Source organism: Sphaerodactylus townsendi, linkage group LG08 (genome assembly GCF_021028975.2).
Source record: "Sphaerodactylus townsendi isolate TG3544 linkage group LG08, MPM_Stown_v2.3, whole genome shotgun sequence".
NCBI classification, from domain to species: domain Eukaryota; kingdom Metazoa; phylum Chordata; class Lepidosauria; order Squamata; family Sphaerodactylidae; genus Sphaerodactylus; species Sphaerodactylus townsendi.
The window spans coordinates 87,085,296-87,100,686 of NC_059432.1; the positions used below are offsets into that span (position 1 = coordinate 87,085,296).

General features: G+C 46.6%; 1 protein-coding gene across 1 annotated transcript in view; it reads right to left on the bottom strand.

Annotated features, from left to right (window-relative positions):
• SIAH2 (siah E3 ubiquitin protein ligase 2) overlaps positions 1 to 4,675 on the bottom strand; it is a 33,623-nt gene extending 28,948 nt beyond the window's left edge. The window contains 1 exon segment of the mRNA XM_048507042.1: positions 3,639 to 4,675. Coding sequence (XP_048362999.1) covers positions 3,639 to 4,061 — 423 coding nt within the window. The 5' untranslated portion in view covers positions 4,062 to 4,675.
• Between the last annotated feature and the right edge of the window lie 10,716 nt (positions 4,676 to 15,391).

Genomic DNA, 15,391 nt, shown 5'->3' on the forward strand with positions numbered 1-15,391 from the left:
GGCAGAGAAGGAGGCAATTTTCATTGATCCTCTCCTGCTCCCACTATACCCCCCCCCCAGTTCCTAAGGATTGCCTCTGAACTCCCAGGATCAATTTTTTGGGGGTGGGGGTGGGGTGTCAGTGGACTGTCACACAAGGAGGGAGGCAATGAAGTCCTCTGCAACAGGCGTGTCTCTATGGGATCCAACCCATGGAAAAGGCACCCAAATCCACAGCAGTGACGCCGATCATAAGGTCCTTACACCGTGCAAAAGCAGGCGGTGTGCAGCGACCCCCTAATTCGCACAGCAATTACAAAACGTGAGCACTGAGTCTCTAGCTATGAAACAAAGGAGATGTTAGAAACCTGATAGGCCAATTCAGACTTGCTGGGTTGCAAGACTGTCAAACTTGATATACCGAGTAAGCATTCCCACCCTCCATTACCATTCCTAACCAGTGCATTATGTGGCTGAATCTTCTGTCTGCAGCTCCTCCGTATTCTGGGTCAGCAGGACAACGCTCTATTTTCGCCCGGCTTCCTTTTCCTGGCTTTCTCGATTCCTTCTCTGGGTCAACTGAATACAAGCAGCCCAGTGTTGCCTCCAGCTCTGCTTTTTGTCACAGTGACCTTAAGATTTGTGTCAATGTCACTTTTGAATGGTTCAGACTGTGTATCGATCAGCTCTACCTTGGGAGCACAACAGACGTGGAACGGACACCCCTGTGCCTGTCTTAGACAGGCAAGGGTCTCAAGATCAGTGCTGGTCTAAAAAAAAAAAAGCAGAAAGCTGTTCTCTGCCACCTGCCACCTCTGCTGTGTCTTGGGGCACTTCCAAATGGCTGCCTTCCCTGGGGAACGTAGAGCCGTACAGAAAAAAAATGAGAGGGGAAGGACAGAAACACTCTACAGAAGAAGTAACAATTGGCATTGCTGGGGGAAGGGAGGCATTGCCCCCAAGGCCCGTTCTGCCGGCCCATCTGGACTAGTACGTGCTGACATTATTTTTAATCAACAGACTTAGCAACTGGTTCCTGTGCACATGTCAGGCACAAAAGACTTGGTGCTCTCAGGAAGCACTTTCTTAGGTAAAAGTCCCCTCGACCTTGGGAGGTTTACTCCTAAGAGCAGGTGCACTCTGATCTGGAGGAACTGGGTTTGATTCCCTGCTCTGCCGTTTGAGTTGTGGAGGCTTATCTGGGGAATTCAGATTAGCCTGTGCACTCCCACACATGGCAGGTGGGTGACCTTGGACTAGTCACAGCTTCTCGGAGCTCTGTCAGCCCCACCCACCTCACAGGGTGTTTGTTGAGAGGGGGGAAGGGCAAGGAGATTGTAAGCCCCTTTGAGTCTCCTGCAGGAGAGAAAGGGGGGGATATAAATCCAAACTACTACTCCTCTTCCTCTTCTTCTTTACTTTCAACTAAATGTGCCCAGGATCAAGATGCCCATCTTGTCTGTCGTACACAAACAAGCCTAACCTACTTCCGAGACAGTGTGATTGTAATGGCTCCTTTCCTCCCCAGGAACTTTGGAAATTGTAATTATTGTGCAAGGGAACTAGAAGGGCCATCCTTTCTGCAGGCAATGGGATAGGAAGGGTGTTATACCTGTAATAGCACTGTAATGTTATACCTGTAATGGCTCCTTCTCTTCCACCCCCCAACCCAGAGTCAAGTGAGGCATCAAAGGGCTTTTGCCCCACCCCCGCCCAAATCGGCATGAAGCCAAAAAGGGCACTGGTAACTCAGTCACCGACCTCCACCTTTAAACGGGCTTTGTGGCTCAGAGCATGCTCCTATGGAAAGCTCCTGAGCCGCTGGTTTCACACTGCTTGCAGGGCAAAACGACAGATCACCTAATCAGATCCAAACATCTGAACAGACCTTACACCGCACTACTGAGTGGAAGGACACGGAGTAGTGGATTCAAGATGCAGGAAAAGAGATTCCATGTAAACATTAGGAAGAACTTTCTGACTGTCAGGGATGTTCAACAGTGGAATGCACTACCTCATAATGTGGTGGAGTCTCCTTCTTTGGAGGTTTTTAAACAGAGGTTGGATGAACGTATGTCGGAACGGAAGTGCTTTGATTGTGTGTTCTTACATGGCAGGGGGGACTTGATGGCCCTTGTGGTCTCTTCCAACTCTGTGATTTTAAGTGAGTCTTCAGGGTCTCAGGATCTGAATCTGGAGCTTTTTTGCACAGGAAACCCATGGTCTCTTGCATTGAATCATGCCTGTTTTCGAACTTCTTCAGAGAACACGAATACAGGGGAAGGTATTTTAAATGGAGAACAAGGGAGGGGACACCTAACTCTTCTTCCGCTTACTGGTTCTGCCAATTCCCACTTCCTGTACTTACTTCCACTCTCAGAGTCCAGTTAGGAGGGAAAACATATTAAACGTTCCTCTATTTGTAGGAGAAAAAGTGTGAGAGAGTGAATCAAGGTATTCTCTGCAAATGTACTCTTATCCCTGCATTTGTGTGATGAGGCAACACCCCCCAGCTTTTGCTTTGGTATATAGTTCCTACCTTACTGGCAACCGACAGGTGGGGAAAGCAGTAGTCACAAATCAGAGTTACACCACAGTGTGTACTTTCCCCAAACAGCCATAATACCACAATAGGGCAAAAGCTATCAGCACAGACTGTACCTTGGTGTTGCTACACTTTTGTGAATTACAACTAGGGAAACCACCCACAAAGGAGGCTTGTGAACATCTGGCTTAAAATATCTCCAACTTGGAACTTCCATTTTATCAGTCTTGTTACTTTTCCGGCTGTCCTACCCAGTGTCGTTTTAGAATTAATTTCTCCTTTTTATAGGCCACAGTTGGTATTACACACAAGAACTCTTTATTATAACATGCCTAAAGAAGAAATAATATAACAGAAACATTTATACAGAGACAAAAGGATGTATATGGTGCCTCATCGCAAGTGTTTGCTCTGCACGCATCATTTGTTCATGTTAACGATTAAGCCACCATAATACTGGCATCATCTCAGCACTCTTCACAGCAACCCTGTAAGGATGGCCAGTATTATGCCCCACATTACAAAGGATGGGAGCTGGGAAAGAATGATTCAACTACGGTGACCATAAATTAGCTTCCAATTCAATCCAGGTCATTCCTGACTCACAGGATAGTCTGTTGACAACCAAATGCCACAAATAACAACAACCTAAGCCCTTTAATTAATTTTTCAGCTGAGGATTCTGCTGTAAGCAAGAATCTGTCTTCTTGGGAGGACCATTAGAGCAGGGCTATGGAATGCCCCGAATCTTTCTGGGGAAACCAGGGGATGATCTGCTTGCTGAACCAGGTGAGAAGGAATCAGACTTAAGTATAAACACAAACGGGAGGTTAGAAGGATACTTTGAGCTCCCCTCAAAGGTGGCACAAACTGAATAAGCATACAGCTGCCTCTAACTTCCCCAGAGTGGATCCCTCGCTGCTTCCCCCTAAGAGGGGAGAGCAAGACTTCTCATACGTTTCCAACCAGGAGTTATTTTCTAAGAGGAAACGTGGAGGTGTCTGTACAGACATGGGAATACGATGGAGCATCTCCGCTGCCGCAACCTCAAGGACGGGCGAGGAGAGCCGGGCTTCTCCACCCCATCCACGCAGCCTCCCCGCCCCTCGCTTACCTTGCAGGGGAAGAGGACGGCCGAGGCCACTTTCTCCATGGCCAGGTTCCTGATGCTGGGGGTCAGGGATCCCCTGCACGTGGGGCACAAGCTCAGCTTCTGCCGGCATTGGTTGCAGACCAAGTGCCCGGCCTGGCACTGCAGGATCGGCGGCAGCACATAGTCGAAGCAAACGGGGCACTCGAAGAGCGAGGTCAGCTCGTGGTGCTGCGGAGAGACCGGCCCCCCGCTGCCTTCCCCCCCGCCGGGGCTCGAGAGCACCGCGGCCGCGCCGGGCACCGCGGAAGAGCCGGCCCCGGCGGCCGAGATGGTGGCGGCGGCGGCGGCAGCGGCGGGGGCAGCAGCCGGGGAGGGCGCGTGCTGCTGCTGCTGCTTGCCGCAAGGTTTGCTAGCGCTGGGCCCGGCGGAGGACGGGCGGCTCATCGCGGTCGGAACCAACCATCGAACGGCGGGCAGCGAGCGGATCGCGCTCCGAACCCCCCCAGGGCCCCGCCGGTGGGACTCGCGCCGCAACTCCGGCTGAACAGGAGCGCCTGGGGCCTCGCCGCCGCCGCCGCAGCGGACCGCTGACGTTCCAAAGTCTCCCAACGTTCCAAAAGAGGAATCCCGACGTTCCAAAAGCTGAGTCCCGCCGTTCCACCGCGCGCAGCGACGTTCGAAGCCGCCCCGGCGGCTCCCGCGCTCTTTCCCCGGGCGAAGTGCGCGTGGTTGCTTCTCAGCACCCCCCTCCCCTGCTCCGGAACATTAATCTGACGCAAGGAAAGAGAAGCCGCGAGTGGCGCGCCCCCTCCCTGGCCCCGGCAGGCTCCGACTGAGCATGCCCCGGGCGGGCTAGCGGCGGCAGGCTGGCGTTGCAGTCGCGGCTCTGGATCGTCTCTTTGCCCTCGTCCTCTCCCCTTGGTTTTCGACGGGACCCAAATAGTGGTGGAAGGGAAACGGGAGGTGGGGAGAGAGGAAGAGTCAGATGAGCACGCACATGGGAAGGTTCTTCCTCTATTGTTCAATGGCGCAGCAGAGCCTCCGCGAGGTTTTCTGATCGCCCCCTAGCGGGCATGTGGAATTTGACAGGAGTCCGGTGGCGCCTGAAAGACTAAGGCCCTTTCTGCACATCATAGATAAAACGACTTGCAAATGTTTTTAAAAGATCTGTTTTAGCTTCTTCATCTTTTTTTTTGGTCCGTGTAGTTTAATAGACCGTGGTTTAATAAAGTGTTGGCAGCAAAAGGGGTTCTTTTTCCCTGCCTTCCCCTTCTGCCCTCTTCAGGAGGTTCTGTGCTGTCCCCATTTGCAGGAAATTCCCTGTTACAGCTTATCTGCATGTCCTTTCAGTGTGCAAAGTTCATTAAGTCAGTGATTTGACCTCTCCTTAAGAAACCTACATTGTCCAGAGAGGATGTGGCCAGTTCTAAATCTGTTTCCAACTTTGTTTTTCTTCTGCCCTGTACTTCATAGGAATGATAGTAGAGGCAACCTGTTTTGGGCTGCCTACATCTGGCTGAAACAACCTCATAATATCTGGCTGGCTTGAAACAACTTCAATAAGCGGCTGCTTTGTTCTTGCTTTTTTCCTCCTCTGTTTTCCTCCCCAACTGTTTTCCTCTTTTCCTTCTCTGGTGGCCCCAACAGGATCTACCTTTTTCCTGACTCCTTCCCTCACTCACTCACTCACACCCGCCTGCCTGCCTGCCTGCCTACCTTTATGTGCTCCTCTGTCTTCAGTTTCCCCTCCTCCTGGCCACCTCTTCCTGGGTTAATCTGGCCAAGTTGTGCAGCGGCCAGAGGTAAAAGATTGGGCCCAGTTCCACGCTGGCTACCAGTTACGTCACCAGGCCCAGTTGCTTAGTACATGCCACCACCATGATCAGGTACTGACAGGTGCATGGAGGTGACCATCAGCGAAGCCACGCTGGGCCCAGTTGTGCGATGGCAACCACTACTAGGCTGAGCAGCGTGGGAAGTGAGTCTCCATGCTAATCTTCTCTGCCAAAGCGAGCACATGAGTCTTGTGGGGTCATCATTAGGCCTGGCACTTGCATGTCCTAGTCCATCTAGGGATATGAGAGGGGTGGGGGGGCAGGACTCTTTTCAGGGCTGCTTTGGCTTTCAAGTCCACCCCTGCTCTCTCCCCTATTACTTTGCTGTACATAAACGAAGATTTGGATGAGTCAACAGTATTGGTTGCCTAGCAACTTCCGAAATGACAAGGGAGAGCTCAATGTAGGGATGCCAGCCTCTAGGTGGGACTTGGGGAATCCCCCAGAATTATACCTCTTCTGCAGAGTTCAGAGATCAGCTCTCCTGAAGAAGATGGAGGCATTGGAGGGTGGCCTCTAAAGCATTATAATAATTCAAGGAGGTTCGTGTCCTCCCCAGGCTCTGCTCCCAAATCTCCAGGAGTTTCCTAACCTAGAGGTGGCGCCAGGCAACCCTAGCTCAGCAGGCATTCTTTTCTTAAAGCTACAGGTGTTTTCTTAAAGCTACAGGAGTAGCAGTGGCGTAGGAGGTTAAGAGCTTGTGTATCTAATCTGGAGGAACCGGGTTTGATTCCCAGCTCTGCCGCCTGAGCTGTGGAGGCTTATCTGGGGAATTCAGATTAGCCTGTACACTTCCACACACGCCAGCTGGGTGACCTTGGGCTAGTCACAGCTTCTCGGAGCTCTGTCAGCCCCACCCACCTCACAGGGTGTTTGTTGTGAGGGGGGAAGGGCAAGGAGATTGTAAGCCCCTTTGAGTCTCCTGCAGGAGAGAAAGGGGGGATATAAATCCAAACTCTTCTTCTTCTTGCTGTTATTTTGGGGAGTTTTAATCCCTAGATATATATTTTAAGAGATCAGGTCTTCTTCCTGCAAAACTGGGAATTCTTTCAGATTTGTAGAGCCCCATCCCTTTTCTAGTTCCTTTTTGCTGATCTGTTTTTCCAGATTGTGACTTTGCTCAGAATTAAGTATGTGATTATCGCCCTCTATGAACACGTTTTATGAAAAGCCATGGGAGTGCATCTCTTTTGCATACAGGAGGTCCCTGTATGCAAGTTCAGTCCCTGACATTTCCCACTAAAAGAACCAGACAGCAGATGTGAAATATGTCTTCCTGAACCCCTGGAGAACTGCTGCCTGCCAGAGTAGACAATACCAATCTTAACACACTCATGGTCTGACTCAGTATAAGGCAGCTTCATGTGAAAAAATTAATACAAAGACTAATTCTCAGGAAGCAGCCAGCCATGTTAGTCTGTTATAAATGAAATAACAAAGAATCTGGTGGCACTTTAAAGACTAACAAATGTATTGTAGCAGAGACTACTGTGGGATACAGCCCATTGCTGGCTGCCTGACTGCATTCAGTTGGCACAGAGATGTATATTTGGACTTACAACCAGTAGAATGGCAAAGGACCTATTGCAAAAAGAGGCTCAGTTTCCTCCTGGGAAGACACGTGACGTATGGCTCAGCAGGCATGGTCACAAGAAAAGGAGGAAAAGATTTACTCAGCGTGGGTACTCACTATTTCTAGCCGTAAGATTATCGACATAGTAAGATTACTCTGCATAGTGCAGTAAACCTGCAAGGAGGAACTACTTTTTCTTATGTGCTAACAATCCCAAGTCCATACTAACTCAAAGCCTGACAGTTTCCAGTCAGCAATTTTCCTTCTGGAGCCTCCCTTTGAAAGCTTTCTGCTGAAATACTGCAACTTCGAAGTCAACCAGTCAGTGTTTAAGGAGATTTCTTCGCTGGTTCCTTTCCATTTTTAGCAGCTGATTTTGTTTTCGTTTTTTGTGTAGAGGCCATTGAGTTTGGCCAGTGTAGATAACTGAAGGGCATACCACACCCACGACAGCATACATCATTTGACATGCTGTGCAAAATATTTGCTAGAGTGTATGATCATCGTGCAGTCAGTTCTTACACATTTGTGCATATAGAGCTTTCTTCGCAGGTTATACACAATACCCACAGGAGTAGAGCAGCCCTCTTCTCGACAATAATTTGCAGAAATATATTTCCCTACAAGGAGCCGCATGGTATAGTGGTTAAGTGCTTGAACTGCCACTCACACAGTCAGGAGTTCGAGCCCCCTTGTGGGTCAGATATCCTGGCAGCTGGCTCACGGTCAACTCAGCCATCCATCCATTTCTTGGTCTGAAAATGAGTTCCTAGCTCATAGCTAAGGAGTAAAGAATAGCCAGGGAAAGCAATGGCAAACTACCCCACAAAAGCGGCTTGCCTATAAAATCACTACTTGCAGTGGTACCCCAGGGTCGGACAGGACTGAAGGGGAAACTTTACCTTTACCTATTTCCCTACAATTGAATAGATTAGTCCAGCCCAGGAGACTTCCCTTTAGGAGTTAATTGGCTGTTGGGAACCTAAAGAAGGACTTTTTTTGCTGTGGTTCCTGAAGTTTGGATATTCCTGCCACTAGAGTTTGGCTGAATGGGGGTGGGGTAGGGGGAAGTACTGAAACATTGCATTTGATGGCTGTAGTGGTATTTTATTGATTGTATGGTTTCTAAATCGATTTTTATTCTATCTTAATGTCCCTTTTTTGGCTTTATTTTTTTTACTTGGGAACTTGGGAACATTTAGCAAAAGGGTGGTATCTAAAGTAACTAACATATTTCAGAATGATATTTTTAATTTGTCACCTGAAGACATGTCAAATTGCCAAGTGAATGCAGCGATTCACAGATATCAAAGATATTTACGTTTCTTGGTGTTCATTCAAGAAACGTCAGTGGATTAAGGAAGGAGTTCATTAATATTTAATAGGAAGCCCATCTACTGCCTGTTTTCATTGCTGCCTTGCTCATAAATCACTTTGTAATAAATTGTCCAATAAATCCCTTACAGTAAAAAATGGAAGGTGTATTGCACTCACTTCCGATTATTGAGTATTGTGCAAGCCTGCTGTTTCAAAATGCATTTTCTGAGGCTGAAAACAGGACGGAACTACCTGCTTCGGAGTGAAGCCTACACTCAGTGCCTCACAGTGGATGAGTTCTACTGCCCACTCCTATGTATTCATTTTATTTATTTTTTATATTCAATTTCCATTCCGCTCCTCTTTTTGTGGGGGCTCGGGGTGGTTTCCAAGAGAAGTGTATACATTATAAATTCACGCAATAGATATAATAAAATCTATACCTTTACCAGAAGTCGTGTGACTTGATGCCAGGGATGAAAGAGGGGAATAGAGAAGCAACTTGTGCTGAGGAAATGCACAACTTCCTTCTGCATCCAGAAATGTGGTGGTGGTGGTGGTGGTGGTGATGATGATGATGATGATGATGATGATGATGATGATGATGATGATAATGATCATCATCATCATCATCATCATCATCATCATCATCATCATCATCCCCAAAGGGCTCTAGGCAGTTCACAATACAATAAAGACCAATACATTACTTTAAAAACATCTAAAAACATTTAAATTTCACTATGCAGCATCAAGTCCAATTATAACAGCCTAACCCATGTTGGTGGCACCCGGTCTTAAGGCCGGTTTTAGGGCTGGGAGGGGCTGGCAGCGCCCAAAGATGAAACCAGTGTGGGCACTGCCAGAGATGACAAACCATGGCAGGGCCTCACAAGGGGGCAGCCAATCCGCAGCCAGTCTCACCAAAAGTCCGGTGGAACAGCTCAGTCTTACAGGCCCTGTGGAACTCACCAAGGTTATATATGGTTATCTCCCTTTCTGTCCTAATGGGGATCCAAAGCAGCCTATAGCATTGTCTTCTCCTTCTCTATTTTATATTCACAAGAATAACCCTGTGAGACTATGAGAATGTGATTGGCCCAAGGTCATCCAATGAGCTTCTGTGTCTGAGTGGGGCTCTAAACCTGAGTCTCTCAGAGCCTTGTCTCATGCTCTAACTCCTACACCATGCAGGCTCTCACATCTTCTTTTTACAGCAGATGTGCAAAAAGAGAAGTGTAGTTCATTCACATTTCCTCTTCCTATATGTCTTCTTCTCCCAAATGAGGCAGGCCTTGCTGGCAGCACGCCAACAGCAGCTGGGGGACCTGTGGGCTATATTTTGTTCTCTGCTCCTTGCAGGTATTGAATGTCTGGGCAGGATCAGAGATGGAAGCCAAAGGCTCACACCTGCTTGAGGCAGCCTCAACCATTGGGACTAACCCAGGATGTTTTTGTTTTGTTTGTTCAGTTGCATTGTTTTGTTTCCTGGGATGGCTGGATTGTGTTTAGGTTTTGTTCTGTGAGTCACTCCTGGAAGAAAAGCGGCGTGCAGATGCCTTAAATAAGTGACTTGGGTAAAGTACAGCCGATGCAGCGAAAGGCAAATTTAAAAATGTTGCTTAAAGCACTTTTCATCTCCACCACTGTTAGGGTGCTGCTGCATTAAGGCAGTTTTAAAACCCTAACTTGATTGACAGCTGTGCCAGAAGCTTTCTCTGGACTGCCTTTCCAAACATTACTGGAAAAAACTGCTTTGTAGAAATCTGGGAGACTTGGGTTCAAATCTCCACTGTGCCGTGGGAGCTCACTGGATGAATTAGGGCCACTCATATACTCTCAGCCTAACCTACCTCACATGGCTGTTGTCAGATTAAAACGGAGGACAGAACTGGACTCCTAACCTCCCACTCCTAACCTCCCACTCCTAACCTCCCACTCCTAACCTCCAGGTGGGCATTTCTATCCCCAACAGGGACCCAAAGGTAGGGCCTGAAGATCTCCAAGAATTACAACTGATATTAACAGAGATTAGTTCCCCAGAGGAAATAGCTGTTTTGGGGGGCAAAATCCTTGGCATTATTATACCCTAAGAAGGTCCCTTCCCGCCCTGGCTCCATCTCCAAATCTCTAGGAATTTATCAACCCAGAACTGACATCTCTAATTAAGAAGGAAGGCAGGGTACAAACGGAGGAAATAAATAAATACATGATCTGTGATGTAAGTTAGGGATTGGTTGTTTCTTGAACTACCGTATTTGCATTTTTGGTGCTTCTGTTAGTGGAACGCTTGCCAAAGAAGGAGAAAAAAATGGAGGGGAGTGATAGTGTCTTCGGTGAACAGACTGAAAGCAATCAAAGATGCTGGAAAAAAAAGGAACATTTGGAATGTTTAGCAAGCATTTGTGCATGCCCAGACATAAAAACTAATTGAATTTGAATAGGTTTTGGTGCTCAGGTGTGATTAAAAAGTAATTGGCCCATGGATCACATATAAAGTAGAATTTGTCTCTTGTAATGATTAAATCATGTTAAGAGTCTGAAAAAAAATCAGCTTATGTTCATTGGTGTGCAATTTCTCAAACGATGAAATGAACACCTTTTAGAAACTGTATTTTCAGGTTCAATCAGATGTAATCCATGATGCAGATGCCACAGGGGCTGGAAAACCAGTGGTTGACAACAGCTGTCTAATTGTTTTTGGTTCCAAAGAAGATTGAATAGCACCTACACTTATGACTGCAATGTTGTGGTTGTGGGAAATGCGTGCTTCCATGTGCAGATGCCAACACTTCATGGGCAATGCAATTGTTTTGCTGTTGGTGTCAGCTGATGCTGGAGTGCGCACACTTAAAAACCTCAGTTGGCCTTTGCCTCATTTCCTTCTGCTCTGCTCAGCTGTAACCCACAAAGGGCAAGTAGAATGTCGCAGTCTATTTCATCAGATTCCCTGGAAGCCGAATGTTTTGCCATTTCCACTAGAAAGGTTCTCAAAATATTTTTTTCTGGCATACTGGGTCACAGATATTGGTGTTAATATCTCTATAAAAGTCCAGACCAAGTATCAGACCAGTTGACCTCTGCAATGATAGAAATAAGTCTCCTCCCCTCCGCTCTGCAGCCTCCCACCCTACAAGACCCCACATGGATCCCACAACCCCAGGAATCACCTTCCCCAGAGTCAGAAAAGATTAATAGAGGGAGGTGAATTGGGGAAACAGCCTTCCACGGACAGGTCCCTGGATCCAACCTCCTACTGTTGGGAGGAGGAGAGCTTCAAATGTGATTGGCTACTTGTATTGCTTGAGCCAGCAGTGACTCTAAGCTGGAGAATAGGGTTCAATTCCCCTCCCTTCATGAAGCCGACTGGGTGACTTTGGGTCGGTCACAGTTCTCTCAGAACTCTCTCAGCCAACACAGAGGCATACAACAGCAAACTACAAATGTCTCTTGCCTTGAAAATCTAGCGGGCTCACCATGTCAGCCATGACTTGACAGCACTTCCACCTCTACCAGGTGTCACAGAGGAAGCCTTTAACTCTTTCTACCCTGTTCTTGCCATTATCTATAAGAACATAAGAACATAAGAACAAGCCAGCTGGATCAGACCAGAGTCCAGCTCTCTGCTACTCGCAGTGGCCCACCAGGTGCCACTGGGAGCTCACATGCAGGATGTGAAAGCAATGGCCTTCTGCGGCTGTTGCTCCCGAGCACCTGGACTGTTAAGGCATTTGCAATCTCAGATCAAAGAGGATCAAGATTGGTAGCCATAAATCGACTTCTCCTCCATAAATCTGTCCAAGCCTCTTTTAAAGCTATCCAGGTTAGTGGCCATCACCACCTCCTGTGGCAGCATATTCCAAACACCAATCACACATTGCGTGAAGAAGTAACAGCTACTGTTAGCCTTGCTGAGCCACATGTGCTGCGCTTAAATAGGAAAGTGCAGTCATGGATTTTCTGCATGCAATTTGGCCCAAAGGCAAGTCTCATCATGGACACTCATGCACACTGTGGTCAAATTCAATATCTGAGCAAAGCAAGTGTAAGCAGTCACCAGTGTTTTAGAAGGCAAATAATAAATATGCCTTGGTTGAATCAGGATGCAATAAAAGAAGTATCAACTACCTGTTGTTATGTTGCTGAGAAACAAATAGCCTAAGGTTATCATTGCACCTGATGGTCATCACCCCCGCCCCCCAGGAAGATGGGGAACTGGCTGCTCTGCTTGTCTGTCCACTGAAAGAAGAAATAAGGTATCTTCAAAACATCACTGTGATGTAGGTTAGGTTGAGACAGTGTAACTAGTCCAAGGTCGCCCAGTGGGATTTATGGCAAAGTGGAGTTCTGAACCTGGATCTCTATTCCTGAGACCCAGGAATTTCAAAGGAAAGCAGTTGCAGAGCTCAGATTTCTGTCCTTTGCCTTTTTTCGTAGGAAAAGTCTCCCCCGCCAAACAGCCTTCAGACAGCCCCATCTAGATTGTCCTGGAAGATTATTGAGCATCTGAGCTGAGCCACTCTCACCACTGCTAAAGATGAATGAGACTGTTTTGTAGCAGTGTCTCCTTTTTGATGTGGTGGTCCTCTGCTTTGAAGTAGGGTATCTATGCCTGTGTGGAATCGTTGCTGTGGGAAGCAGATATGTACTTGTGAAGATATTGGAATTGGCTGAGATGGCTAAGCTTACTTCTTTGATGGCGATTTGATGACTCTTTACACACACACACACACACGCATGCACACACTATGCAAGAAGTCACAATGATTCATTGCCATGACCTATTAGCTCTGAATTCCCAGCTTTCATTTAAAAAGTAAATCTCTAGCCCTTTTTGCTGCGGACATATAAGAATTGCACATTACTCTTTCTATTTCCATAATGAAAAAGGCTAGACTTTTAAAAAAATGAAAACTAGGAAGCATTCAAAGGAATTAATAGATCGTGTCAATAGATTGTTATGCTGTTATTGTGCTGTAGCAATATAGTAATTGTCATTTTTTAAAAAAGTCTTCCAACTAATTGTTCATGGATGGTGGGATATGGTGGGTGCAGGGGGTTGAGGCAAGGAAAATGATACCCACATTGGAGGAACTTTCAAAAATGTGCACTTTTCTGCATATGGCATAAACATGAGACTACAGGAGGGACCCTGCTGGAGATTGTTGGACCATCTGGAAGACCAACAGACCAGCTGTCCTAGCCTAGAGGGTCATGGAGGCCAAGACCATTTCCTGATGTTGTCTCCTAGCATTTATATTTAGGGGTTTACTGTTTCTGAATATGGAGGGTCTATTTAACTATCATTGTTAATAGCCATTGACAAACCTTAAAGTGCATCCTAAAATCAAGTTTGGGAACTATCAAGCAGGGTGAAAACTTAGAAAATAGGCTGTTAGGGGACAAAATCATCTGGGTGTTAAAAAAAAAACCCATTCCAGTTTGGGTGAGCTATGAGACACAGAGGCCCCTTCTGCACATGCAGAATGATGTCCTTTCAATCCACTTTCACTATTGTTTGCAATTGGATTTTGCTATTCCGCACAGTAAAATCCAGCTGCAAAGTGCATTGGAAGTGGATTGAAAGTGCATTATTTTGCATGTGCAGAAGGGTCCTGAGTCTCTGTCAAGTCTCAGTGGAAGTTCTTTGCACAGATTCAATGCAATTTATAGGTCAATCTGGCCTGGTCATGACCCAGTTATTGTTATATGGTCATTTTTGCTTACTTAATCAGTCTAGATCTGATTCTTAATGATTAGGTGCAACTTGAGAGGTTAATTTGTAGTTCTGAGCGCCACCTTGTGGACTACCTTGTAACACTTTGAGACAATATTTCTGCAGCTGTGATTCTCTATCAGGTAGCTTGCTTCAGTCATCCGGAAATATAGCTCTGTGGGAAGATTATTCCTGTGCACCTGCACCTTGTGGTTTCTGGCAGCCTGGATGTTATAGGATGCTCAGGAGTGGGAGCTTGTGGGTGACATAGCACGCATTGTAGCCAAGGATTACTAGATGTTGTTCCTTCTAATTCCCCCGTTGGCATGTGTGTGTACATGATTTCTCAGTACAATGAAATTACAAGATGCATGGCCTTGCCTTGCTCATTCCAGTAAGTGATAAAATGACTAATTTTCTACACATTTATTATGAGATTCCCTTAAATATACATTTTTAACCAGTTTGCAGATTGAACACATGTTTTACGTATATATATCCTTTCCTGCTGGTAGATTGTGCTTATTTCAGCAGTACTAATTCCAGCACTGTCTTTTAATTTAGCATTTAAAATGAACACTAATCACTGTATTACTTTCAGACAGCTTACCATTTGGTTGTATTCAAAATGGACACCAAGCGTCAATTAGGATTGCCAACTATCTGGAAAAAGTGCCCTGCCCTTTATTAAAAGGCTCAGTGGGATGTTATTTACCAAGTGATATTATTTACCTCCTTGCCTCAAAATGAACCTGCTCATTTATTCACATTATGTTGTGATCTACAGATGCTGAAGTAACTAATTTTGTTAAAGACTCTTCAACACTTGAATGCCCAAGAAACTACCAGTAAGCAGTGGTGGAATATGTTCTCAACTAATGGCTGACTTACAGTCTCCCTGCAGGGTTTTCAAGGTGGTTCACCATTGCTTACTGATGCGTAGAAGCCCTGGACTTTCTTGGTGGTCTCCCATCCAAGTACTGACACTACTTAGCTTCCAAGATCTAACTACGTTGAGCTAGCCTGGCCATCCAAGTCAGTGCTCAGTCTTTTTATCTACTCCTTTTCTTGCAAAGCTGTTCCAGCTTTTTCTATTTTTTCCATTCCACATTTATAGCAGGTTTAACATACCTGTTCCTCCAATCACTTTAAATGGAAGTACGATAAGTCCTAATGATTGCAATGAAAAGTTTGTTCCAAAAATGTGCTTTGCGTGGAGTCTCAGGCCCTTTCCACACTGCAACTGTGTGGGGGTGCATCAGCATAAAAGACGCCGACGCACCCCCCCGGGACTGTTCGCATGGATGGTCCTGGGAGGGCGGCAGGCGGCAGG